The sequence below is a fragment of the Rhinoraja longicauda genome, chromosome 14 (genome assembly GCF_053455715.1).
Source record: "Rhinoraja longicauda isolate Sanriku21f chromosome 14, sRhiLon1.1, whole genome shotgun sequence".
NCBI lineage: Eukaryota > Metazoa > Chordata > Chondrichthyes > Rajiformes > Arhynchobatidae > Rhinoraja > Rhinoraja longicauda.
The window spans coordinates 7,519,881-7,544,964 of NC_135966.1; the positions used below are offsets into that span (position 1 = coordinate 7,519,881).

General features: G+C 43.3%; 1 protein-coding gene across 2 annotated transcripts in view; it reads left to right on the plus strand.

Moving 5' to 3' along the window:
* Nucleotides 1-4,204: 4,204 nt before the first annotated feature.
* fnip1 (folliculin interacting protein 1) overlaps nucleotides 4,205-25,084 on the plus strand; it is a 92,851-nt gene continuing 71,971 nt past the window's right edge. The window contains exon 1 of one of the 2 annotated variants that reach the window (XM_078411362.1): nucleotides 4,205-4,344. In XM_078411362.1, the coding sequence (XP_078267488.1) occupies nucleotides 4,205-4,344 (140 nt within the window). The remainder of the gene's footprint in view (nucleotides 4,345-25,084) is intronic. The other variant, XM_078411365.1, reaches the window with a different exon arrangement.

The window sequence follows — 25,084 nt, forward strand, 5'->3', positions numbered from 1 at the left end:
GTGGAAAATAAAAAAGTGTATTAATATTTATTAAATATGCAATGCTTAAATCTATTTTGAAGACTTGAGATTCAATCTGTTGAATATAAGAATGACAATGATTATATACATTAAGTATTATAAGTATAATCTAGTATAAGAGCCTGCACTACGTGTAGTAGGAATAAACGGGTCCTTTTCGGAATGGCAGGCAGTGACTAGTGGGGTACCGCAAGGCTCAGTGCTGGGACCCCAGTTATTTACAGTGTATATTAATGATTTGGACGAGGGAATTGAATGCAATATCTCTAAGTTTGCGGATGACACGAAGCTGGGTGGCAGTGTTAGCTCCGAGGAGGATGCTAGGAGGCTGCAGAGTGATTTGGATAGATTAGGCGAGTGGGCAAATGCATGGCAGATGCAATATAATGTGGATAAATGTGAGGTTATCCACTTTGGCGGCAAGAACAGGAAAGCAGAGTATTACCTGAATGGTGACCGATTGGGAGAAGGGGAGATGCAACGTGACCTGGGTGTCATGGTGCACCAGTCATTGAAAGCAAGCATGCAGGTGCAGCAGGCAGTGAAGAAAGCGAATGGTATGTTGGCATTCATAGCAAGAGGATTTGAGTTTAGGAGCAGGGAGGTTCTGCTGCAGTTGTACAGGGCCTTGGTGAGACCGCACCTGGAGTATTGTGTGCAGTTTTGGTCTCCTAACCTGAGGAAAGACGTTCTTGCCTTAGAGGGAGTACAGAGAAAGTTCACCAGATTGATCCCTGGGATGGCGGGACTTACATACGAGGAAAGACTAGATAGACTGGGCTTGTGCTCGCTGGAATTTAGAAGACTGAGGGGGGATCTTATAGAAACATATAAAATTCTTAAGGGGTTGGAGAGGCTAGATGCGGGAAGATTGTTCCCGATGTTGGGGGAGTCCAGAACCAGGGGTCACAGCTTAAGGATAAGGGGGAAGTCTTTTAGGACCGAGATGAGAAAACATTTCTTCACACAGAGAGTGGTGAGTCTGTGGAATTCTCTGCCACAGAAGGTAGTTGAGGCCAGTTCATTGGCTATATTTAAGAGGGAGTTAGATGTGGCCCTTTTTGCTAAAGGGATCAGGGGGTATGGAGAGAAGGCAGGTACGGGCTACTGAGCTGAATGATCAGCCATGATCATATTGAATGGCGGTGCAGGCTCGAAGGGCCGAATGGCCTACTCCTGCACCTATTTTCTATGTTTCTATGCACTCCTGGTGTGAGAGAAACATCAATGAATTTGATACTTCAAGAATTAGTTGTTCCGCTTTCATGTATTTTTTCCTCGTTTTTGGTCCATTAATCTTCATTCCGTAAGATATGGGGGTATTATGATATTGCATCCAAATCAACAACAAGATGCTTGCTGGTTAATGCGAATAACCCAGAGTGAATGTGCTTTCCTTGACTCTTCAATTATCACTATTGCTATCTAACTGACTTGGGGGCATTATTTTTTAGTTTGCAAGATTATTGCTTTTTTTTTCTCTCCCCTCAACCCCCCCTCCTCCCTTTCCCTCTCCCTTTCCCTCTCCCTTGTTTACATATTCTGTTGTGCTAGTGCAAGTAAGAATTTCATTGCTCTGTTTAGGGATATAGGACAATAAAACACTATTGACTAACTGTGTCAGGTCACTGCCTGGGGCCTAGTGTGGCTCACTCCCCATTCCCCACCACCAGCCACACAGTGAATCTGTTCGAGTATTGGCTAGAAATGTCTTTGTTTTATGTTAATGCCACCCAGCCATTAATATTTACAGAATCCTTGTGCGGTCCACTACATTGCAAATATGAAGATGCAAAATGCTGGAGTAACCCAGCAGGTCAGCCAACATCCATGAAGAATATGGATAGGTGATGTTTCGGGTCGGGACCCTTCTTCAATCTGAAGAAGGGTCCCGACCTGAAACGTCACCTGTCAATTTCCTCAGGGATGCTGCCTGACCTGCTGGGTTATTCCAGCACCTTGTGTCTTCATTTTTGTAAACCAGCATCTGTTTTTTCATTCTACATTGCAAAGATGCCCTGTCCACACACCTCTGAAAAAAAATTAGACTGTAATCTGCTTGTGTACATTCCACTTAACTCTACAAATAGAACATTATTTTAATTTTATTCTGTTAACAAATTGCACTTCAAAGATTTCTTGACATGTCTTTGTATTTGTAGAGTTTGTTTTTTCATTTTTATGATTAGACTTACACAGCCTCCAGATGCCAGGGGTAAGGGGAGAAGGCGGGAGAATGGGGTTAGGAATGGTGGAGGAGACTTAATGGGCCGAATGGCCTAATTCTTCTCCTATCACATGAATAGATTCCTTTTGGAGATTGAATGCTGTTGACACCACTCAATTTCATATTCTACCCAGTTTTAATTATAACATTATATTAAGTTTTTAAAAAAAATTGATGTGCGAAAATATGCAGGGAATGGAGGGATCACATGAATATGGATCATGTGCAAGCAGATGAGATTGGTTCATCTTGGCATCATGATGGCAAAAACAGTTTGGAGTGAAGGTTTTGATCTATGCTCTACTTTGCGATGTTCTATGTAAAAAAAATCCAAAATCGCAGGTACTCATACACTTACATGCATTAAAAGATAGTGTGGGGTAGAAAAAAACAGATAGATTTTCCCCTGGTGCATTGCTACTAATTATAAAAAAGAAATTATCTTCATTTTCACTGGAAATAAAACATTGCCTAGTGTCTGAAAGACCAGTTTCACATCTGGTGAATTGCTTAAAGATTTACCCCATTAGATGCCAGGTGTTATAAAGTCAGTTACTGAATATAAAAGAGGTGAAGCTACGCCTGACTTATTGAGTCACAGCTGGAATATTGCCCAGTATGGGCATCTTCAGGGAGGTGCATACAAAATGCATGAAATTATGTGTATGGAGGAACTGCAGATGCTGGTTTACACTGAAGATAGACACAAAAAGCTGGAGTAACTTAGAGGGTCAGACAGCATCTCTGGAGAAAAGAAATAGATGTGTTTCAGGACGAGACCCTTCTTCAGACTGATCCATTCTGAAGAAGGGTCTCGACCTGAATTGTCAGCTATTCCTTTTCTCAAGAGATGCTTTCTGACCCACTGACTCCAGCATTTTGTGTCTTTGCATGAAATTATGTCTTGGTAAAGTGATGGTACAATGGTTAAATTATTATTTTGGTAAACCAGATGGCTGGACTAATAATTAATGGACCGAATGCCATCATTCCCGTAGTGAAATTTACCTGCCGCAGAGTAGGAACTCTACTGATCTAACCCAGTCTCGCCTTTTGTGACACCAGACTTGGAGAAGTATGGTTTTCTCTGATAGAAAGGCACTATGATCAATCAGCATTTAGGTTTATTCACAAAATGCTGGAGTAACTCAGCAGGTCGGGCAGCATCTCGGGAGAGAAGGAATGGGTGACGTTTCGGGTTGGGGGATAAATGCTAGTCTAAATAAATGCTAAAAATGTATTAAAAAGATGTAAAAAGGATTCTTGAGACCATGCAACTGTTTTGTTATCGAAAAAGATTTGACAGATTTGATAAATGGGGTTTCTCACTTGTAACACGAAGGGTGAATTTCAATGATGTTCAAAATGTGTGTTTATTCTTTGGACCCAAAACCGTAATAAAAAGGGAAATTAAATGGGTTTAATGTATTTTAGAGAATCCGTAAGAGATGATGGCTCTGTGGTAAAATGCTTTAGGGTGGACTATTTCTTCCTGGTTTAGTGCTGGAAATGCATTTGTAACTTTTCTTGATAACAATACTGCCCAGCCGTGCAGAGGGCGACGTTAAACATTCCCACCCCGCCCACTGTGGTGTGTTTTGTCGTCGTCGTCGTCCCCCCAAGCCAAAACAACAAAACAGTGGTGCAGATCAAAAAACCTGCAAAACAAAAATGAATTTACTCGTGCACACAAAAAAAGAGAAGTATTTGCAATGATCAAAGAGGCGCGCATTTTACAGCAGGGGCGAGAGGAGGCAAACTCAGTAACTGACTCGCATGGAACACTCCCCCAAACAACCAAAACATTTAAAAAAATCATTAAGCATGTGGGCTCCCAGATGAGAGAGGCAACCAATAATTACATTCGGTACAGAACAGGTCTGGCGATAGAGGGCCAATGAGCAAAGTGGTTTGGAGTTTCCCCTGAAGCGGCGTCTGTGAGCAAAGCTCAGTCATATGACAGTGGGGCTCGGCGGAGCTGCGTGTGCTGTCGTTTTCGCTGCAAAAATGCCACCGACTTTATTCCAGAAGCTCTTCAACAAACGCAGCGGCTTGTCTTCCCCGACCAAAGGCGCGAACGAAGACCCATCCTTCAGGTAACAGCAGGCATTGTGCCTTTTTTTAAATAAAATCTCTCCCTCCTCCTTTGAAGAAGAATTGCTGCAGAGTATCGAATGATCAGTGTAGCCCTGCCCTGGCAGCCAGTGTGTATCAAAATACGGAAGTGTGTGTGTGTTGCAGCGTTACATTCTTGCATTTATATTCCTTGGCGTTCTCTCCCTTTGAATTTAGTCCTTCAATGGATTGCAATCGTGTTTTTATTTTGAAAGCTGGGTTACACAGAGAACCACTGTTTGTTCCCTGCCTCGTTATTCCAGGGAGGAGCATTTTTTTTCTCTCTCTGTGGTAAGAAACGTTTCCTACCAGTAGATGGGTGGATTTCCACGTGCTTGTGACAATTATTGTCACAAAGACTTGGTTGGAAATCAAATATTTGGGGGAGAAAACAAAAACTGCGCTTTAAATCAGAAGTAGAAGTGCATGAGAAAATTGGCTAGGTTTTGAAACCGGCTTTTGAAATTACTTTGTGATTGGAATTGTAAGAAGGAACTGCGGATGCTCGTTTACATTGAAGATGGACACAAAATGCAGGAGTAACTCATGGGGTCAGGCAGCATCCCTGGAGAAAATGAATAGGTGACGTTTCAGGTCAAGACCCTTCTTCAGACTGAGAATCGGGGTGAGAGGGAAACAGGGGGCAAGAAAAGGTCCAGAACAAATAAGACAAAACCGATAAGCCAGGAAAAAGTGGAGCCCACAATGGTCCATTGTTGGCTGAGGAAGAGGTGATAACGAAGGCATACAACCAATGAAACTAGCAGGATGACTCGGGAGGGAGATGGACGGAGAGGGAGGGAATACTGTTGGGTTGTAAGCTGCCCAAGCGAACTGTGAGGTACTGTTCATCCAATTTGCATGTGGCCTCACTGACAGTGGAGGAGGCCCAGGTCAGTATGGGAATAGGAGGGGGGAGTGAAAATGTTTGGTAACTGGGAGATCGTATTGGTCAAGGCGGACTGAGGGCAGGTGTTCAGCGAAACGATCGCCCAGTCTGCACTGAATATCTCATGGTGCTGATCCTGGTGTTTTTGGATGTTTGATTAGATTTAGGAAAAGTGAAGGCTATATTTTTCCAATGACGTGGTTTTTTTCTTTTTTTCCTTCATAAACTCCCTCCTCGTTCATCTGCTTCATCTTTCAATTGGGAGATGGGTCCTGGTTTAATTCCTATTTATTTCCTCTTTGAAAACTACGCGACTCTGAAAGGTGACGATAAGTGGAGCCAACATGGAGGGTTTGCATCAGAATCAAATGTTTGTAAGGGAACTAACTTGGATTCTGACAGATGAAATAAGCAAAGGTGTGCAACATTCTACCTCCACATTCAGGGACAGTTTCCTCCCATCTGTTAGGCAACTGAACCATCCTACCAACAACCAGAGCAATCCTGAAATACTGTCCACCTCACTGGAGACTCTCAGAGTATATTTGATTGGACTTTACTGGGTTTATCTTGCACCAAACATTATTCACGTTATTCCCTTTATAATGTATCTGTGCACTGTGTATTGCTCGATTGTAATCATGTATTGTCTTTCCGCTAACTGGTCAGCAGGCAACAATTTTTGTTTTGCTGTACTCATGACAGGAAACTAAACTCAGAGAACTTATTGTTAGATTTGTTTCAAATGAGCTATAGTTTTACTTCAGGGCTCAGACATAAGGGAAGTTCTGCAAAGCAACCTGTTCGAGTAAATGTGGGTGTGGTGGATGAAAGTGCTAACAGCTTTCCAAAGTACATTCAGGCTTATTATTGTCACATGCACCAATGTATAATGAAAAGCTTTGTTTTGTGTGCTATCCAGTCTGATCAGATACTGTACTTAAATACAACCAAGCCAAACTCAAGTGCAATAGGCAGAGTGAGGGAAAGATACAGAGTGCAGAATATAGTTCTCAGCATTGCAGTGCAACAGTTCCAGAGACAAAGTCCGTAGTATGCAGTGAAAAAGAAAACTTCCTTTTTAGTTTGGTTTAGAGATACAGCTCGGAAAGAGGCTCTTCGGTCCACCGAGTCCGTGGCAACCATTGATCACCTCGCACACTTGCACTATCCTAAACCCTAGGGATAATTTACAATTTTACTGAAGCCAATTAACCTAAAACCTGCACGTCTTTGGAGTGTGGGAGGAAACCGGAACACCCGGAGAAAACCCATGCGGTCACGGGGAGAACGTACAAACTCCATACAGACAGCATCCATAGTCTGGATTGAACCCCGGTCTCTGGTACTGTAAGGCAGCAACTCTACTGCTGCACCACTGTGCTGCCCTGAAGAAACCTTTTCTCCTGGTGCTGATTTTTAGCTTCGGTAATAATAGAATGGCATGTTTAACATAAATGCTGATCATTTACCGAATGCGTCTGAAAATGGGTGCATTGGTAACCAATCTGCCAGCAACCTATATGCTGGTAGATCCACCTATATCTATCACAATTGACTTAGAGGGACAATCATACCATTAACAAACAAAATTTGGCAGCAAGCCAAACGGACAGGTGATCAAAGAACATCTTAAAGGAAGAAAAGGAGAGGGTGAATAGAGCCTGGGACATTGGCAGTTGCAGACATGTTCTGTAACAGAGCGAGACAGAAAATGCTGGGGTAACTCAGTGGGTCAGGCAGCATCTCTGGAGGAACCAACATCTGCAGTTCCTTTTAATTACATTCTTTAAAATTAGGATGTATATATGAATTGGTCTAGTTTTGTTTAGATCCACACTGGGTCCCTCTTAGTTTTGGCGAACCCCCCCCCCCCCCCCCTCCGCCAGGTCCCTCTTAGTTTCGGCCACCTCACCCCCCTCCCGTCCATCAGGTCCCTTTTAGTTTTGGCGGCCCCCGCTGGGTCCCGCTTAACTTCAGCAGTCCCCCCTTTGTTCTTGGTGGCCCCACGCCGGGGGGAGGGGGGTGGGCTCCATTGCTCTCGCCGGTCCCTCCTCGCTCTCTGGCGCGGTTCCTGTCGATGCCCCTGGCTCGGGGCCGATTCGGAGTCAGTGGTGGGAGAGCCACCAGGTGGGCCGTCGGTCCACGGCGGGCTGGAGTAACTCAGCAAGTCAGGCAGCATCTCGGGGGGACGTGGATCGGTGATGGTTCAGTTCTGATTGTGGTGGGGGGGGGAGGGGAAGGAGGGAGGACTGGAAACAAAAGGTGGAGGTAGGACAATGCCTGGCAAGTGATAGATGGATACAAGTGAGGGGAAGAGGGTTAATTGGCAGATGGATGGAGTAAGTGACAAAGGCTTGACATGAAAAGGTGTCAAATGAGGAGAGGAGGAACGAAATATGTAGCCAGGGAGAGTGAAGAGTGTTTTATTGTCATATGCCACAAAATGGAACAATGAAATTCTTACTTGCAGCAGCACAACAGATAACTAAACATAGTACTCTGTAAAACCTATAATAAACAACAAAAAGGTTGTCTTGCAACAGTTCAACATAAAAAAGTTCATTATAAAAAAAACAAGCAATAATAGTGCAAAGACAAATACAATGCCCCCAAGTCAATGTAGTTTGCAGCTTATTTGGAGGTCGTAGAGTTTAATAGCCTGATGTTTGTAGTTGACAACTGAAATCGGAACATAATTTAGAGTATTAGAATAACTACCTGATTTTGTTAGGTAGCTATGTAGGAAAATAACTGCAGATGCTGGTACAAATCGAAGGTATCACAAAATGCTAGAGTAACTCAGCAGGTCAGGCAGCATCTAGGAGAGAAGGAATGGGTGACGTTTTGGGTCGAGATCCTAGATGCTGCCTGACCTGCTGAGTTACTCCAGCATTTTGTGATACCTTGTTAGGTGGGCTATCATGTTGTTAAAAATATTTTCAGTTCAAGTTCCTGCTCTCAGATATCTATGAAAGATTTTTATGAATGAAAAGGAAAATATCTTGCTTTAGAAATAACTAAAATCTATGGTTAAAATGTTTGCAATTCGTTGTTCTCAGGTATGTACCGATAACCCTCGTTTACAAGGGACCATAGTGGGAGGGCTGTTAATGCCGATTGTCTGTTATAAACCCAGTAATATGTGCAGTAATGGAATCACGACCTGTACACTAAACTAATACAATAAACAGGAAAGCACACAAAATATATAATGCTTTAAACATTGTAAATTAAAAAAAGTTAACATACTATAATTTCATTTATCTTTTGTACATGGTAGATAAGTTAGTTGTGTGGTGATCTAAGATATGGTAACTTTTTAACTTTATGGTTAACTATGTCCGAATTCTGTTACAAAGAGATCCATAATAATGAGGATAGATTGTCATGTAAGACTTCACCTATATTCTCTGGCGCCATGCATAGATTGCTCCTTTGGGCACTGCCCTTACCCTGGGTTATCCTCTTGTCCTTAATGTACTTCATTAAATAAAATTGGGGTTCTTAATTTTGCCAAACATGTTATTCACACCCCCTCTTTTCCCTCGTTCTTTTCAGGTGGCCTCTTCCTCCACCCCTCCCCACACAGTTTCTGGATTCCTGTTGACCTCTTCTGTTTTCAGTTCTGTATGTTTGCCATTTGATTTATTTTTGTTGTTCTTATCCAATCCTGAACGGATACCTTGAACTTTTCATTCTTATAGGAACATGTTGGCTTTGAACTGTCAGAATTTCACTTCTAAACAATTCCCTCGTGCTGGCTGTAGACGTGCCCTTATGTAGCTATTGCAGAGTGCTGGAGTGATTTATCGGGTCAGACGAGAAGATTAAGATTCAGACCCAGCACTAACCTGTGGGGCGGCAGAGTGGCACAGCGGTAGATTTGCTGCCTTACAGTGCCAGAGACACCCATTAGACACTGCTATGCGGAGTTTGTACGTTCTGCCTGTGACCGTGTGGGTTTTCTCCGAGATCAGTTTCATCCCATTCTCCAAAGACCTGCAGGTTCGTAGATTAATTGGCTTGGTGTAAATGTAAATTGTCTCCAGTGTGTGTAGGATAGTGTTAATGTGCGGGGATGGCTGGCCGGTGTGGACTCGATGGGCCGAAGGGCCTGTTTCCGCGCTGTATCTCTGAACTAATCTTGTGGGTTAATAGGTAGTGGTGATCTCCATCTTTTGAAAAAGTGTTCACTAACAATAGTAGGCATCTTCAAGGCAGAAGTGAAGTACCCACAATTTCACCAAATACTCCAAATCCACAGGGCAGCACGGTGGCGCAGCGGTAGAGTTGCTGCCTTACAGTGCTTGCAGCGCCAGTGACCTGGGTTTGATCCCGACTACGGGTGCTGTCTGTATGGAGTTTGTACGTTCTCCCCGTGACCGTGTGGGTTTTCTCCGAGATCAGTTTCATCCCACTCTCCAAAGACGTGCAGGTTTGTAGGTTAATTGGCTTGGTGTAAATGTAAATTGTCTCTAGTGTGCGTAGGATAGTGTTAATGTGCGGGGATCGCTGGTCAGCGCAGACTCAGTGGGCCGAAGGGCCCGTTTCCATGCTGTATCTCTAAAATAAAATAAACTAAACACTGATAGTATAGGCAAACTAACCACCTTATCCTCTCCCACGCTACCATTCCCTCCATTGATCTTCTAATTACACTCTATTGACTTTGATTGGAGGGTCAATTTGATTGCAAATCCATCTCCGCACTCCTAAAACTGACAAATGCTGGTGTAACTCAACGGTTCGGACAGCATCTCTGGAGAAAAGGAATCGGTGATATTTCGGGTCGAGACTCTTCTTCAGACCCCCTGAAATTGACACCTAACCAAGAGATAACCTGGAGGGAAGAGGAAAGGATTTAAAGATATTCTCAGCGCCCCTTTGAAATATTTAACATTCCATTGTGGAGTAATGAAGAATTGGTTTCTAGAATGTACTGTACAATATAAGCTAACAATACAAACTTGATAGCATAAATAATTAAAAGCTGTTTACCAAATCTCTGTAAAGTACTCTGCTTTCTCTACCATCGTCAACAGAAGACATGATTGTCCTTTCTGATTCTGAGTGAGCTTTATTACCACTAAATTATTTGAAGAGTTGGAAATTACTTGCAAGGTTTTAAGGAAGAAATCAAAGGGGGTCATTAATGGTCTATGTGAATAAGTACTGTGCATTTTTTTAAAGCTTATAATTGTAGAAACGAGGAACTGCAGATGCTGGTTAATACACAAAACAAAAGGGCGGCGTGTTGGTGCAACAGTAGAGCTACTGCCCCAGAACTCCAGAAACCTGGGTTCGATCCCGACTACAGGTGCTGTCTGTATGGAGTTTGTACGTTCTCCCTGTGACTGCGTGGGTTTTCTCCGGGTGCTCCGGTTTCTTCCCACACTCCAAAGACGTATGTAGATTAATGTGGCTTTGGTAAAAATTGTAAAATTGTCCCTAGAGTGTAGGATAGTGCTAGAGTACAGGGATCGCTGGTCGGCGCGGACTCGGTGGGTTGAAGGGCCTGTTTCCATGCTGGACCTTTGAACCAAAGTAAACTAAACTAAACAAAAGTACCCACAGTGCTGGAGTAAGGCAGCATCACCGGAGAATATGGATAGGTGATGTTACGGTGAGTCAAGACCCTTCTTCAGGAGCACTTTGTGTCCTTTTATGTTTGTAATTGTTGATTCACTTTGTGGCTTTGAAACAGTGATACCAAATGCCAAGACAGTAACAGTTGCAATGCTACAGCATGGTTTCATTCATATTAATGTGCACCCAGTTTATCAGTGAATGGGACGCCTGACATTTTATTGAATGAATTAGGAAATTCAGTTAAACATTACCCACTTGCCACAAACCATGAATACTGAAGTATCCCCAGCTGTTTAGCAAGATGCCTGGGGCATATTTAGTTTATTGTCATGTGTACCAAGGAACTGTGAAAATGTTTTGTTGCGTGCTAACCTGTCAGCGGAAAGACAATACATGATGACAATCCAGTCGTCCACAGTGTACAAATACATGATAAAGGGAATAACGTTTAGCGCAAGATAAAATCCAAATAAAGTTAGTCTGTAGTAGATGGTAGCTCAGGACTGCTGTCTAGTTGCAATCATAATTATACATGTAAAAGATTATGACTTTTTTGCTTTATCTTCTTTCTGCTTTTAAATCCATGTCAAGTTTTATTGCATTTTTACTTTGCCTAAATTAAAGCGGAAGGGAAATGATGTTTAGCATAGATCGTAGAACATGGAACGGCACAGTGCAGGAACAGGCCCTTCATCCCACAGTGTCCATACCGAACATGATGCCAAGATTAAATAATCTCCTCTGCCTGCACATGATCCATATTCCTCCATTACTTGTATACCAGTTCCTTTCCAATTAATTAATTTCTATCTTCAGCTACTACCACTCCCACAATGATCCTCCTGAGCCTCATGGACAGTGTGAGGCCACTTGCAAATTGAAGGAACGGCACCTCATATTTCGCTTGGGCAGTTTACAACCCAGTGGCATGAATATTGATTTCTTTAACTTCAACAATTAACCCTAGCATTCCCTCTCTCTCCGTCCCCACCCCAGTCCTCTTGCTAATGTCATCGTTTGTGTCCCTTCGTTGTCATCCCGTCCCCAGCCAACAATGAACCAGTGGGCTCCACCCTACCCGAATCATCGATGCAGACTCTGCTTTGTTCTGTACGTTCCCACACCTCTAGTTTCTCGCTCTCAGTCGGATGAAGGGTCTCGACCCGAAACCAAAGAGTAGGAATAAACGGGTCCTTTTCAGAATGGCAGGCAATGGCGAGTGGAGTGCCGCAAGGCTCAGTGCTGGGGCCGCAACCATTTACAATATATATTAATGATTTGGATGATGGAATTAGAAGTAACTCAAGCAAGTTTGCAGATGACACAAAGCTGGGTGGCAGTGTGAACTGCGAAGAGGATGTTAGAAGGTTGCAGGGTGACTTGGACAGGTTGAGTGAGTGGGCAGATTTCTGCATGGCAGATGCAGTATAATGTAGATAAATGTGAGGTTATCCACTTTGGTGGCAAAAACAAGGAGACAGATTATTATCTCAATGGTGTCAGATTAGGTATAGGGGAAGTGCAACGAGACCTGGGTGTCCTTGTATTCCAGTCACTGAAAGTAAGTGTGCAGGTACAGCAGGCAGTGAAGAAACCTAATGGCATGTTGGCCTTCATAACGAGCGGATTTGAGTATAGGAGTAAAGAGATTCTTCTGCATTTGTATAGGGCCCTGGTGAAACCATATCTGGAGTATTGTGTACAGTTTTGGTCTTGAGGAAGGACATCCTTGCTATTGAGGCAGTGCAGCGTAGGATCACAAGGTTAATCCCCGGGATGGCGGGACTGTAATATGAGGAAAGGTTGGAAAGACTGGGCATATATTCACTGGAGTTTAGTAGGATGAGAGGGGATCTTATTGAGACGTAAAAAATTATAAAAGGACTGGACAAGCTAGATGCAGGAAAAATGTTCCCAATGTTGGGGGAGTCCAGAACCAGGGGCCACAGTCTTAAGAATAAAGGGGGGGGGCATTTAAAACTGAGGTGAGAAGAAACTTTTTCACCCAGAGAGTTGTGAACTTGTGGAATTCTCTGCCACAGAAGGCAGTGGAGGCCAAATCACTGGATGAATTTAAAAGAGAGTTAGATAGAGCTCTAGGGGCTAGTGGAATCGAGGGATATGGGGAGAAGTTGGGCCCAGGTTACTGATTGTGGATGATCAGCCATGATCACAATGAACTGGCTCAAAGGGCCAAATGGTCTCGTCCTGCACCTATTTTCAATGTTTCTATGCAACTTCACCTATTCCTTTTCTCCAGAGATGCTGCCTGACCCACTGAGTTACTCCAGCATTTCGTGCCTATCTTCGGTGTAAACCAGCATCTGCAGTTCCTTCTTACAAATATTCTATTTAAATTTTGATAGTTTTTCTTACTGAGACATAGCAATTGGTTGTTTATGGTGCTGTGGAGGCTGTCCAGAGAAGTTGGATTGGTGAAGTGTGTGGGAAGGAACTGCAGATGCTGGTTAATACACAATACAAAAGGGCGGCATGGTGGCGCAACAGTAGAGCTGCTCTCAAGAGAGAGCTGGATAGAGCTCTTAAGGATAGCGGAGTCAGGGGGTATGGGGAGAAGGCAGGAACGGGGTACTGATTGAGAATGATCAGCCATGATCACATTGAATGGCGGTGCTGGCTCGAAGGGCCGAATGGCCTCCTCCTGCACCTATTGTCTATTGCCTTCAGACCCGAAGAAGGGTCTAGACCCGAAACGTCACCCATTCCTCCTCTCCAGAGTTGCTGCCTGTCCTGCTGAGTTACTCCAGCTTTTTGTGCCTATCTTTGGATTGATGAAGCAACCTATACTTTTAATCACAAGATTTGTCTTCTGCGCTCTGATTATGAAATCAGGAGTTGCTGTAAGTGCAGCTTTATTGCAGCTCCCTTTCCTGCCTGTGTCACAGGTATTGTCACAAGATTTGTCTTCTGCGCTCTGATTATGAAATCAGGAGTTGCTGTAAGTGCAGCTTTATTGCAGCTCCCTTTCCTGCCTGTGTCACAGGTATTGTCACAAGTTTTAAGCATGACTAATTCAGTGCCAAAGTACTTCCCTCAGACCTCTGCAAATGAGAAGTGAGCACCAGTAGCTAACAATGCAAGGACTATAGTAAAACACAAGATAGGCGCACAAAATGCCGGAGTAACTCAGTGGGAAAGGCAGTAATTAGATTTGCCATGATATTATTTAATGCCAGGACAAGGTGGAGCCCACACTGGTCCATTGTTGGCTGTGGAAGAGATGGTAACAACAGGGTATGAACAGTGGTGATGTGGGTTTTTAAAAAATATTATATTTTGTTAAGTATTAAGGGTAGGCTCAATAAGCTTTGGCTTCTGCCTACACCTTTTTGTTTCGGTCAGAAAATATCATGTGTGATTATATTGTTTTATTTTTGATACAATGATTTCACACTATTTAACTTTCACAACTGTATGGTCAATCTGTTGTAGTGTATTGACGGGAAAATAGATAATAAAAAACCCCTCCACAGGACGACAGTGAAACTAGTAGAATGACTAGGGTGGTTGGGGGTGGGGTGGGGGAGAGACACACGACAGAGTGAGAGGGAATGCAAGGGTTACTTAAAATGAGAGAAATCAATATTCAAGATGCTGGGATTGTTAGCTGCCATTCAGTCATGCCTGATTTATCTTTCCCTCTCAGCTCCATTCTCCTGCCTTTTCCCCCATAACCTGAGACACCCTTACTAATCAAGAACATTAACAAAGAAGCTCCATTAATTGCAGATGATGGGTCTGAATGTCGTCCATCTTGGCCCTGACATAAAGATAGATCGGAGAATAAGTTGTGAGGATCTCACACTAAGTTTGAGTGGGAAAGAAAAGGCAGATAGAATACAATGTGGAGAAATGTGACATGAGGAATTTACGAAAAAGAACCTTTGGAATGGCATGTGATGAGTGAACGCAGGCGAAACTCCGTTAATCCAACGCTCCTGGGACTTTGGTGTCAGGCTGGCAAATGTTCCTGTTTATCGGATGCTATTTTCATTAATACCCCATCACACTTTTTTTTTCCCTTCAATGTTACACAGTAGTTTGGTTTAGTGATATGGCATGGAAACGGGCCCTTCGGCCCACTGAGTCCGCACCGACCAGCGATCCCCGCACATTAACACCATCCTACACACACTAGGGACCATCTGCACTTGTACCGAGCCAATTAACCTACAAACCTGTACGTCTTTGAAGTGTGGAGGAAACCGAAGGTCTCGGTGAAAACCCACACAGGTCGCGATGAGAACGTACAAACTGTACAAACAGCACCCATAGTCAGGATCAAACACAGGTCTCTGGCACTTTAAGCGCCGTAAGGCAGCAACTCTACCGCTGTGCCACCCACAAAATAGAATAATACATTTTCCAATTAACCCGGTAAGTTTAAAGGGAGTAGGAAGGAACTGGAGATGCTGGTTTAAACTGAGGATAGACACAAAATGCTGGAGTAACTCAGGACAGGGAGCATCTCTGGAGAGAAGGAATGGGCGAGGTTTCGGTTTGAGACCTTTCTTCAGACTCGGACGTCACCCATTCCTTCTCTCCAGAGATGCTTCCTGTCCCACTGAGTTACTCCGGCATTTTGTGTCTATCTTAAGTTTAAAGGGAGCACAGGATACTGCATGAGGTGAGGTTTGTGGAAAGCAGGGTGCAAGTGTGTGAAAGGGAATATGGGAATACAGTGAGTCAGATACAGAAGCATCAGGAATTCCAAATAATCAGATATGGGATGATCGGAGTTTTGTTATGCTGGTGTTCAGAGCGGACTGGGTGTCCTATTCTGTTATGATCATATTTCTTGTGCATCAACTAACTAAAAAGGCAAATTGAATGTTGCCTTTTTTGCAAGAGGGACCAAAGTAGGGCTTTTGTCAGATCACATCTGAGGGTGCCATGGTGGCGCAGTGGTAGAGTTGCTGCCTTACAGTGCCAGAGACTCAAGTTTGATCCTGCCTACGGGTGCTGTCTGTACGGAGTTGTGTACGTTCTCCCTGTGTCCTTCGTGGGTTTTCTCCGGGTGCTCCGGTTTCCTCCCACACTCCAAAGTGGCGCTGGTTTGTAAGTTAGATGGCTTCTGTAAATTGTTCCTAGTGTGTAGGATAGAACTAGTGTGTGGGTGATCGTTGGTCGGCATAGACACGGTGGGCCGAAAGGCCCGTTTCCATGCTGTAGCTCTAAACCAAGCATGCAGTCTAGTTTAGTTTAAAGTACATGCATGTGGTTTTGGTCTGACTTAAGGAAGGATATGCCTGAGCTGCAGACTGTGCAGAAAAGGTTCATTTGGTTGATCCTTGGCGGAGGGAGGTGTTGTGTTGTGTGGAAAGATTGAATAAATCTGACACACACGCTCTGAACTTTAGAAGAGTGAAAGATCTTATTGAAACGGTGAGCGACATTTGACAGGGTAGATGATGAAAGGATGTTTCCCCTCATCGAGGATTGGTCTAGAATTGGGAGGGTCATCAACTCCGGACAAAAGATACACTCATTTAAGACTGGAATGTAAATCCTTTTCATTCGATCCTGGAGAACTGTGGTTGCAGACTCAGACACCAAGTATATTCAAGGCTGGGAGAATTTCTTTGGACAATAGTGCAATTGAGAATTATGGAAATCAATGAGGAATGGAAGGTTTTGGTTTATTGTTGTCACATGTACAGAGGCACAAAACCCTTGTTCTGCGTGCTGTCCAAACAGATCAGATGTACCTGTAGTCAGTGATTTATTTGTCATATATCCAGCTGCACAGTGGAATTCATTTTGCATATATTACACTGGCAGGCGCCGACGTCTTTAAACTCATTATTCAAAGTCCAGTCGGCCCGCGCTCTCGATGTACTGGAGCAGTTCCCTCTCCTCTCCTCGCCTCACCCGGCCATGTTTGTGTCATGGCGGCACCTCCTGCAACCGACCTTGAAGCTGCTGGAGGCCCCCTCCTACCGGCCCTTGCTCCTGGAGGCCAACTTCTCCAGCTCCCTCCCGGTTGAGCAGACTGCGAGCCTTCGGGCAGGTTCCGATGAAACGTAGAAAATAGGCGCAGGAGTAGGCCATTCGACCCTTCGAGCCAGCACCGCCATTCAATATGATCATGGCTGATCGTCCAAAATCAGTACCCTGTTCCTGCATTCTCCCCATAGCCCTTGATTCCATTAGCCCGAAGAGCTATATCTAACTCTCTCTGGAAAACATCTAGTGAATTAGCCTCCACTGCCTTCTGTGGCAGAGAATTCCACTGATTCACAATTCTCTGGATGAAAATATTTTTCCTCATCTCAGTCCTAAATGGCCTACCCCTTATTCTTAAACTGTGACCCCAGGTTCTGGACTCCCCCAACATGGGGAAGATTTTTCCTGCATCTAGCCTGTCCAATCCCTTAAGATTTTTGTTTCTATGAGATCCCCTCTCATCCTTCTAAATTCCAGTGAATATAAGCCCAGTTGATCTATTCATTCATCATATATCAGCCCCGCCATCCCGGGAATTAACCTGGTGAACCTACGTTGCACTCCCTCAATACCAAGAATGTCCTTCCTCAAATTAGGAGACCAAAACTCTCAGTTTTTCTGCCCGAGAGCCCAGGTGAAGAATATAGTTCTCAGCACTGTAGCGCACCAACCAGTTCCTTAGACAAAGTTCCGTGTCCTCTGGGGTAGTGATGAATTGAACAGAGGCCTAATGTATGGAAGGACCATTCAGAAGCTTATTAATGGAGTTGAGGCCAATAATTAGATTTGCCATGATATTATTTAATGGCAGAGCAAGTTTGCGAGACATTATGGGTTTCCCCTAACCCTTTTAGTCACTTTCCCTTGACATGGTACTCTTTCCAGTCACACAAGATCATTTGCTTCACATGCAAGCAGCAGAAATGAACAAGCAATCTCATCACAGTCCAGCACCTGTAGATTCTGCTGTAATCATCTCTCTCATTCGTACTAGCACCACCAGTTTCTCTTTCCTTCAAAATAGAATCTAATAGTCATATCACTCACATGACACCAAAAGCATACCATGGTAATTGTTACTTCCTATTTCCAAATATGAACTCTTCATCCTTTTGGTCAGATGATAAATTAGGAATAATGCAGGATACAAGCTCTTAAAAAAAGTGTTATGCCAAAATAACAGATAGTGTTTAGTTTAGAGATACAGTGCGGACACAGGCCCTTCGGCCCAATGAGTCCGTGCCAACCAGCGACCCCCTGCTCGTTAACACTATCCAACACACACTAGAGACAATTTTACACATACACCAAGCCAATTAGCATGCATACTATACCTGTACGTCTTTGGAGTGTGGGAGGAAACTGAAGATCTCGGAGAAAACCCATGCGGACACGGGGAGAACGTACAAACTCAATACAGACAGCACTGTCTGTAATACAAACCAATCACAGTTCCACTTTAAAACTGTACAGTTGACCAGTTCTGGATTGTAATCAGTTTTCTTACAACATGTACAAAATAAAAGGACAGTAAAAGTCCAGTAAATCCATCCTGTGTAGGAAGGAACTGCAGATGCTGGTTTATCCCATCTGTTTGATGGCATGGGCCTGTACTTGCTGGTGTTTAGGATGGGGGACCTCATTGAAACTTACCGACTAGTGAAAGGCCTGGATAGAATGTGTGTGGAGAGGATGTTCCCACTAGCGGCAAAGTCTAGGACTAGAGGGTGCAGCTGCAGAATGCTGGTTTACAAAAGAAAAGGACACAAAGTAACTCAGCGGGCCAGGCAGCATCTCTGGAGAACCTGGACAGGGGACATTTCGAAGAAGTTTCTTCAGGGTCCCAAACTGAAACGTCACCTATCCATGTTCTCCAAAGGTGCTGCCTGACCTGCTGAGTTACTCCAGCACTTTGTGTGTCTCTCACAGTAATTATAATTGCTTCTCATAGAACAGCGACTGTGACATTATCTTATATAAGGCTCAGGTGCATGTTGTTAGCGCAGTAGGTTATTCTGGTTGAGTGTGATTATTCCTTTATACTCTTTATCCTGTGTCTAGCTAGCACACTGTGGAAGGCTTGATTGTAATCGTGTCTAGTCTTTTTGTCTGGAAAGTGCACAATAAATAAGCTATTCACTGTACCTCGGTACACGTGCCAATAATAAGCTAAACTAAGCTATTATTAGTTTAGTTTAGAGGTACAACACAGAAACAGGCGCATCGGCCCACTGAGTCCGCACCGACTAGCGATCCCCTTACCCCAACACTATCCAACACACACGAGGGACAATTTACAATTTTACCGAAGCCAATAACCTTCACACCTGTACGTATTTGGAGTATGGGGGGAAACTGGAGCACCCGAAGAAACCCCACGCAGGTCATGGGGAGAACGTACAAACTCCGTTCGGATAACACCTGTAGTCTGGATCGAGCCCAGGTCTCTGGCGCTGTGAGGCAGCAACTCTACCGCTGCGTCACCATTAATCCAACAGTGTGTTTTGTTAAATTCAGAATGATAGACACTTGGGTGGTACCCTCCAAGAACTATCCCTGTGGCATCATGAGCACAATGAACCGAAAGTATGTTCCCGCCAAAAGTTCAAGATTAGATTAGAGATTTTATGTATTGTAATATTTACAGTTCCATTTTTACAAAGGTGTGCGTGGCAACTTTTCAGATTGTATTTTATGATACGTGATCATATTAATGCAAAACAGCTAACAATATGATCATGGTACTACAGTGCTCTCAAGAAACCTGTAATCAATTGCACAATTTTATGATTGCTGTAATTTATCAATAATTTTAACATTTAATTTCTTTGCATTTCATTAGTGCGTCAACAAGGTTACAATCATAATGCAAACAACAAGGCCTGTTGCCTAGTAATGCATGTTACCTGTGGTTTTAGTCATTGTTCTACAACGGAAAAGGCTTGCCTTTAATCATCCATGTGAACTTTCTATTGACTTTAATTTTGAAAGACCAATTGGAGTAACATTGGATTTAATTGGCCTTGTGAGGAAATTGGAGAGGATTGGGTACAAGTTGAGGGACCTCAATCATTGAGTGGGAGAGAAAAGAGCAAAGGTGGACCCAGTGTGGGGGAACCGCCGGAGAGGGTGGAACAAAGATGGACCTGGCATGGGATGTGGTGATGTTTTGCATACCTTGGGTATGCAAAAGAAAAGAATATCACTGTGACTTGCCACATGTGACAATAAAGTATCATTCATGCATTCATTCACTGTGGCAACTCGGGCTCTGCATTTGGTTCATAGGATATATTATAAGGTTCTATTTGAAGTTGACCGCCGATGTATGATGGTGATGGTGGTGGGGCCTGACTACTCGGGACTGGCTTGAGGGAGGACGCCTGCAACAGGGTGGCCGTGGGATTTGTGAGAGTGGGTCAGGGTATTGAAGACAGTGTGGCATGGAACATAAGGACAGGCCAGCACAGGAACAGGCCCTTCCTCCCACAATGTCTGGGCTTCAGATGATGCCAAGTTAAACTAATCTTCCATGCCTGCACGTCATCTAAGTCCCTCCAATCCCTGCATATCCACGTGCCTATCCAGTAGCCTCTTAAACGCCACTATCGTATCTCCCTCCACCACCACCTCTGGCAGATTGTGCCGGGCACCCACTATTCTCTGTGTAAAAAGAAAATAACTTGCTCGATGCATCTCCTTTAAACTTTTCATTATAAAGCTATGACATTTCCAGTCTTTGACATTTCCACCCTGGACATAAAGGTTCTGATTGTCTACCCTATCCATGTGTCTCACACTTGTATATACTTCTACCGACTTGAAATAGAAGTTTATAATATTTCCTGTGAGCCAAATAACAGGTGGGAATAGATATCAGGCTGGATTCGACCTGCAGAAGATATTGTAAAAAACATTTAATTACATTTTTAAAAATTGTGTTCCAGAAGATGCGGTTTTGTGATTAATTTAGTTTAGAGATAAAGCGCGGAAACAGGCCCTTCGGCCCACCGGGTCCGCGCCGACCAGCAATCCCCGCACATTAACACAATCCTACACACTAGGGACAATTTTTACATTTACCAAGCCAATTAACCTACAAACCTGTACGTCTTTGGAGTGTGGGAGGAAACCGAAGATCTCGGAGAAAACCCACGCAGGTCACGGGGAGAACGTACAAACTCCGTACAGATGGCACCCGCAGTCGGGATCGAGCCCAGGTCTCCGGCGCTGCATTCACTGTCAGGCAGCAATTCTACCGCTGCGCCACCGTGGATCTGTGATTAATAGATAACTCTAAATAAGCTAAATAAACAATTCGTCGAGAAATAGTAGAGTTTACTTGACTTTTTAATGGGTTCTGAGCTGTCCAGTACATCTTCAGTGTGCTCTTGAAACCCGAACTTGGATATCCCCGCATTTTTTCTATCTGTCTCCCGACTCCACCCCCGCTCTCTCTGCCTCTCCCCTGCCACCCCAGTGCTCTCTGCCTCTTTCCCACCCCTCCCTGCCCTCTCTGTCTCTCTCCTGCCACATCATGCCACCACCACCACCTCCATTGTTTCTGTGTCTCTCCATCTTTTTCCATCAGACGAGCCAAGGGAGAGATTTTGTGTTTAAGAGAATGATTTTCAACATTGATCATTTCAGCATTGATATTGTCAAGCTAGAAAGAGTACAGAGAAGATTTAAGAGGATGTTGGGTCTGAGCTAAGAGTTGAGTAGGCTGGGACTTTATTCCTTGGAGCGCAGGAGGATAAGGGGTGATCTTGTATAAGTGTATAAAATCATGAGAGGAAAAGATCGGGTAGATGCACAGAGTCTCTTGCCCAGAGAAGGTGAATCAAGGACCAGAGAACATAGGTTTAAGGTGAAAGGGAAATGATTTAATAGGAATCTGAGGAGTAACTTTTTCACACAAATGGTGGTGGGTGTATGGAACAAGCTGCCAGAGGAGATAGTTGAGGCTGGGACTATCCCAACATTTAAGAACCAGTTAGACAGGTACATGGTTAGGACAGGTTTGAAGGGATATGAACCAAACTGGGGGAGGTGGGACTAGTGTAGCTGGGACATGTTGGCCGGCGTGGGCATTTTGGGCCAAAGGGGCTGTTTTCATGCTGTATGACTCTATGATCCTGGCCAATAATGATCAACAGAGCTATAATATTGTAGAAACCTCTATTTCCACAATATCAGAATCAGGCATTCTGTTGTTCATGGGCTTGACATGTTTACTCTCTAGATTAATCCAACACTGTTACACAGTTCGGGCCTCTGCATTGTTAATGTGAATATCAGAAACATCAAACTACAAAATAAATGTTATTTATTGTGTAGGAAGGAACTGCAAATGCTGGTTTATACTGAAGATCGACATAAAAAAACTAGAGAAATTTAGCAGGTCAGACAGAATCTCTAGAGAAAAAAATATATGTGACGTTTCGGGTCGGAACCCTTCTTCAGACTGAAAGTAGATTGTTATTTATTGCCTGATGAAGGGTCTGGTTCTGAAGTGTCACCTATCCATGTTCTCCAGAGATGTTGCCTGATCTGAGTTACTCCAGCACTTTGTGTCCTTAAATGTTATTTAAATTCACATGACTTTGGATTGTATCTTACCCCTATTGCATCTGTCACACTCTCATCGAAGGCAACAAATATCAAGGTATGTTCAGCGGGACAGGCAGCATCTCTGGAGAGAAGGAATGGGTGACGTTTCGGGTCGAGACCCTTATCAGAATCTACCTCCGATTTAAACCAGCATCTGCGGTTCTTTCCTACATACCAAGGTTTATTGTTGTACAAGTTACCAGACTGTGGGGAGCCTGTCATGTGTCTGCTGTAGGACCTCATTGTGTTTTATTTTGTAAAAGAAAGGAACTGCAGATGCTGGTTTACACCAACAAGAGACACAAAATGCTGGAGTAACTCAGTAGGTCAGGCAGCATCTCTGGAGAGAATCGATTGGTGATGTTTCGGGTCTGGAATGTGCTTAAATACAGAGAAAAGGGATATTTGATTAAGAATTCAAAGTGTTGTCTTGTGACAAATGTGTCATGTCATAAGGTCATGTGATAGGAGTAGAATTAGGCCATTCGGCCCACCAAATCTACTCCGCCACTTAAACATGGCTGATCAATCTCTCCCTCCTAACCCCATTCTCCTGCCTTCTTTCTGTGACCTCTGACACCTGTACTAATCAAGAATCTATCTCTGCCTTAAAAATATCCTCTGACCACAGCTCTCTGTGGCAGATAATTCTACAGATTCACTACCCTTTGATTAAAGAAATTCCTCCTCATCCCCTTCTTAAAAGAACGTCCTTTAATTCTGAGGCTATGACCCCTAGTCCAAGACTCTCCCACTAGTGGAAACATCCTCTCCACATCCACTCTATCCAAGCTTTTCACTATTCTGTATGTTTCAATGAGGCCCCCCCTCATTCTTCTAAACTCCAGCAAATACAGGCCCAGTGCCGACAAACGCTCATCAGAGGTTAACCCACTCATTCCTGGGTAGTGTCTCTGACTATTCTCCACTCTTTGATTACCATGCTAACAATGGAAGCGGGTTTAGACAATTTCAAATTCATATTTCCATCTGTATATTTGAACATGGATATTGTATGGATAATGCAGAGTATTTATGAGTCACGGAATCATTTGGTATCTCTGTTCACTGGGCACTGTGAGCTACCATTTGCCTCATTGAAGACCCTCAGACCATCTTTACTCAGAAATGACCGAATGGATAATGGAGTTAGGAGAAATATGGCGGTGAGGACATGAATGAGTGACGTAAAATAAATTTGTTTGAGTAACTAGAAGATGAGTAGATATTTAAAGCATCTAGCTCCTCAGCAACAAGCAGTCCCTCAGTATTTGTTTTGAAACTGGTGTAAAAAAGAAGTGCATAACCATGGAAAAGCAAATACCCCAACCAGGTCTATTGTCTTTGGGAAGACAAATGTATACTGTAGTAATTTATCTTTTTAAAACTAAAAAACAGTCTGAAGGACTAAGGAACTGCACGTGCTGGAATGTTGTGTAGAACACAAAGTGCTGCAGTAAGCCATAGAGTCATGCAGTGTGGAAACAGGCTCTTCGGCCCAACTTCCCCACGCCGTCCAACGTGCCCCATCTACACTAGTACCACTTGCCTGCGTGGTTGGCAATGGGTGGTTTCGAATTGGGACCCTTCTTTAGTCTGAAGAAGGATTCCGTCCCGAAACATCGCCTCTCTTTGCCCTTCAGAGATGCGGACTGACCCGATGAGTTACTCCAGCACTGTGTGTTCTACGCTGTAATCGTTGTTACCAATTTTGATTTTTGTGCTATATGAAGACTGAAAATTGATGCATGACTTGACTGAAAAACAAATAACCAAAAATTGCCTTTCCTTGCCAAAACACTTGCCTTTAGGCATAAAAAACCCATTGAGAAATAAACCAAAAATAAAAGCTGAGAAATTTGAGCTCTTAATAATAAAATGTTGTTGTTTGGCAATTTGCCAACCTGCTAATTTGATCAGAACCTTTTAAGGTTCACCTTAACTGTGAGAGTTGCCTTGAATCAAGTATTTCCTGTTATCGCCTCTCCTTCCATTCCTCAGTGTTCTTTCAGTGGCACATCACGAGTTGGTGAGTCTAAACTGAATCCGTATATTGCCTTGTTCCTATATTTTCCCCATTCTAATTTCCCATTGAGAAGTGAAGATGGTGTTTATGTCAAATTAAAAGCGGAGAATAAATGTGAAACAAGTTGCAAGCTATATTTTTTCTCTTTTGCCTAATTTTAAAAAAAATTAAAGATTGACTTTAAAATAATTAAACAAATCCTGTCAAACGATGGACTAACAACAAGAGGAAGAATATTTAAATTGGGCTGTAAACAATGCATCTTGCTGCAATCAAAAGTTTGGGACTTGTATCCTTGTTTTTTTCCACAGCTGGTATCTATCTTGTGACATTGAGTCACAACACATGAGCAAAATCACATGAGCCAGATAGACACAACACACCTTAATTACAATGCTGTTCGGAATGCATTTTCAAAAAGAGCTTTCAATATGGGCTAGTGGTTTACTGCATGCAGTCTTAACACGAGTTTGATGAGTTGCAAAAAATGCAAAATAAGTTGTCATTCTGCAATTTCTTGTATGTCAAATCCTAAATAAAACATATAACTGTAGTTATAACTAATGCATGCTTTAAATATTTATATGCAAAAACACTCTCGAGCTTAGAGTATGAAAAAAATAGTATCATATCA